The 2990-nt window shown below is 38.6% G+C and overlaps 1 protein-coding gene across 1 annotated transcript in view; it reads right to left on the bottom strand.

Moving 5' to 3' along the window:
- Positions 1-549: 549 nt before the first annotated feature.
- The window catches only part of LOC106876395 (uncharacterized), a 21001-nt gene continuing 18560 nt past the window's right edge, over positions 550-2990 (bottom strand). Inside the window, exon 2 of the mRNA XM_014924919.2 lies at positions 550-1876. Coding sequence (XP_014780405.1) covers positions 698-1876 — 1179 coding nt within the window. The 3' untranslated portion in view covers positions 550-697. The remainder of the gene's footprint in view (positions 1877-2990) is intronic.

Genomic DNA, 2990 nt, shown 5'->3' with positions numbered 1-2990 from the left:
TCAAAAGGCCTTAGAGTTAACTTAGCCAAGACCAAAGTTCTAGTAAGCAAGAAAACAGACAGGACTCTACTCCCTTCAGGTAAATAGCCCTGTTTAATAAATGGGAGAGGTGTAGGCAGGTATCCCATACAGTGTGCCCACTGCAAGCAATGGAGATACAAAAGGTGGAGTGGAATTTGGCTCAATTCTACATAACTTAATGCTTTGTGGGCACATCAATACATCCCTCTCACCAGATGTTTGGAAGCAGTCGGAAGTAAACTCTACCTCTAAACATCTGATAAGACAGATATGTTCTACATGCCCACAAAACTTTAAGTTATGTGAAGCTGAGTTAATGTTATTAAATACATGTAACTCTAACCAGATGTGTTGAGTGCTACTTTCAATTGTTCACTCATTTCTGCATGTGTACACGTATATATATTTATGTTTGTCTGTACGTACACACACACACATAATTTACTGGCTTCTACCATTTTTTGGAATGTCGTCTGAATTAAACAAAAAAAAAATACATCAATTTTAAAAATTTGTCAGCAGTAGGAATTTGATGGAAACAAAGGTTTGGAAATTTAATAATAATACATAATTACCACTTGTTAATGAGGTAAACAAAACACAAGAATTTTCATCATAAATAAATTATGTTGGGTTGGAGAAAGAAAAATAAGGAAAAAAACCAAAGAGAACAATGTCAATCAAGTAGAAGTTCCTTATCCTCTGATGGAGCTTGTCCATTGTTTTTTGACAGAGTTTTCAATAATGAAGAACTATCTTGTTTTTTAGAATGTTTCTCAAATGGTTCCTCGTCAAGGATTTCCTCTTGTACTAAAGAATTCTCTGGCTCTTCCAGGAAGCCAGTCACTTCCATTTCATAGTCTCCAATCAATTCGTCCTGTTTGATCAGATAGAGAACAGAATGTGATGGCCAGAGAAGATGGACAATGCAGACAGCAGAGAGGAAATTAGCAGCAAATGAGATGCTGAGAATAGTCTTGTAGCGCCACAGTGCTGATATTTGTAAGCTGACCATGACAAGAACAGGTAAGTAGACGAACCAGACAAGAATACCAGCGCCAAAGTGTTGGAAGAACAGCAAACGCTTTGACTGTGGGTCATTTAGGAATGTCCAACGTAGCTCATAGAGGAACCAGAGCATAATAGTGAGACGAAAGACAAGGGTCAGATAGCCAGGGCCGGTATGCCACTCACCAGTGTTTGAAATAATGTCGATTTCAGTCAGGTTCCACACAAACAAGACAGCATTGAGGACTGTGTAGAGACCCCAAATAGAGAATATCACCCATTTACCTTCAAGATACATATTTGTGATGGCCCATCCTTTTGCGATTACAAGTACAAGCAGCATGAAGAGACACTCGGAGAGCACATCAATGCCATTTCCTACCACTGACAACCAATTCACACCGACCCCATCAAAGGCAAACTTGATGACATGAATGCAATTGAGCAGAATCCCCACCATCTCAAGAACGATTGTCAGTGTCAGCAGCTTCGTAACTGGGTGCTTGATTAATTTGTTGTAGGCCCGTAACCAGGTGCCAAAGAGGATACAGTACAACAGCAGTGCGATCAGATAGATCTCAGCAACATCATGAAGCTCAAATGAAAACTGGTGCTCAAAAGGGTTAATATGCTTCATTGACGGGTGTCCATTCACCAGCCAGATGTCATAAGCTATTTCAATGCCTTTTGGTGACTGCATCCATTTGCACTGCACACTCTTGTTCTGGCTGTTCTGACCATTATTCCGATGACACGCTGCCAAGCTCAGGTACCAAAACCTTGGCCTTTCCAAATCTCGGATCCTGTATGTAAACTGAAATCCATCAATGACATCTTTGGGATCATCCTTAAATAGAAATAAAATAAAGAATAATTAATTTGTTGCCAAATATGTTATCTTGCAAAATTAGACAAACATTTATTTATAACATTTAAATACAAAGAAAACATGAAAAAAACTGAAATAAAGAAAAGAAAAAAAAAGAAAAAGATAGGGTAAAACAGAAGATGGAGAGGGAGGGGGCAATGGGCCACATACCCCAGAACAAATGTGTGCTCAGCCATGCCTCGCAATAATGACTGTGATTGTGTTGCTGCAGAGAATGAATTACTTGTTTATTTGTTTATAAATCATGTATAGTTATGAAAATACATCTTTATATTCATACCTTTTACTCTGTATTAGTATATTTACACGGAAGCTGTTCTGATTTTGGCACAAAACAATTCTGAACACCAGCAAAATTCAACATGACGAGTTGAAGAATTTTTTCAATCGGTAAAACTTCCTGATGAAAGTTGAGGCTGTTCACCAGGACTAGAAATCTTGATCCAAGTGTATCCACCTACCAAAATATTTAGCATTGAGCTGTATTTGGTATGTCAAAATTATTTAACCTGTTCACCCACTTACTGTTGGTTTTCTGTTGAATTTTTCAATGTTATCGGTGGTTTAAATGAGGGTTTTAACTTTTCTTTCTAGCAGGTAGGTGCCTTGCATGCCCTTATAATGAATATATATATGAGTTAGTAAGGAAAAATATATATATATTTGTGTGGTAAATAGCTTGCTTACCAACCACATGGTCCCGGGTTCAGTCCTACTGCGTGGCACTTTGGGCAAGTGTCTTCTACTATAGCCTCAGGCCGACCAAAGCCCTGTGAGTGGATTTGGTAGACGGAAACTGAAAGAAGCCCATCGTATATATGTATATATATACATATATATGTATGTGTGTGTGTATATGTTTGTGTGTCTGTGTTTGTCCCCCCCAACTTCGCTTGACAACCGATGCTGGTGTGTTTACGTCACCGTAACTTAGCAGTTCGGCAAAAAGAGACCAATAGAATAAGTACTAGGCTTACAAAGAATAAGTCCTGGGGTCAATTTGCTCGACTAAAGGCGGTGCCCCAGCATGGCTACAGTCAAATGACTGAAACAAGTAAAAGAGTATATATAT

The sequence above is a fragment of the Octopus bimaculoides genome, chromosome 14 (genome assembly GCF_001194135.2).
Source record: "Octopus bimaculoides isolate UCB-OBI-ISO-001 chromosome 14, ASM119413v2, whole genome shotgun sequence".
NCBI lineage: Eukaryota > Metazoa > Mollusca > Cephalopoda > Octopoda > Octopodidae > Octopus > Octopus bimaculoides.
This window is presented reverse-complemented; position numbering and strand designations above follow the sequence as displayed.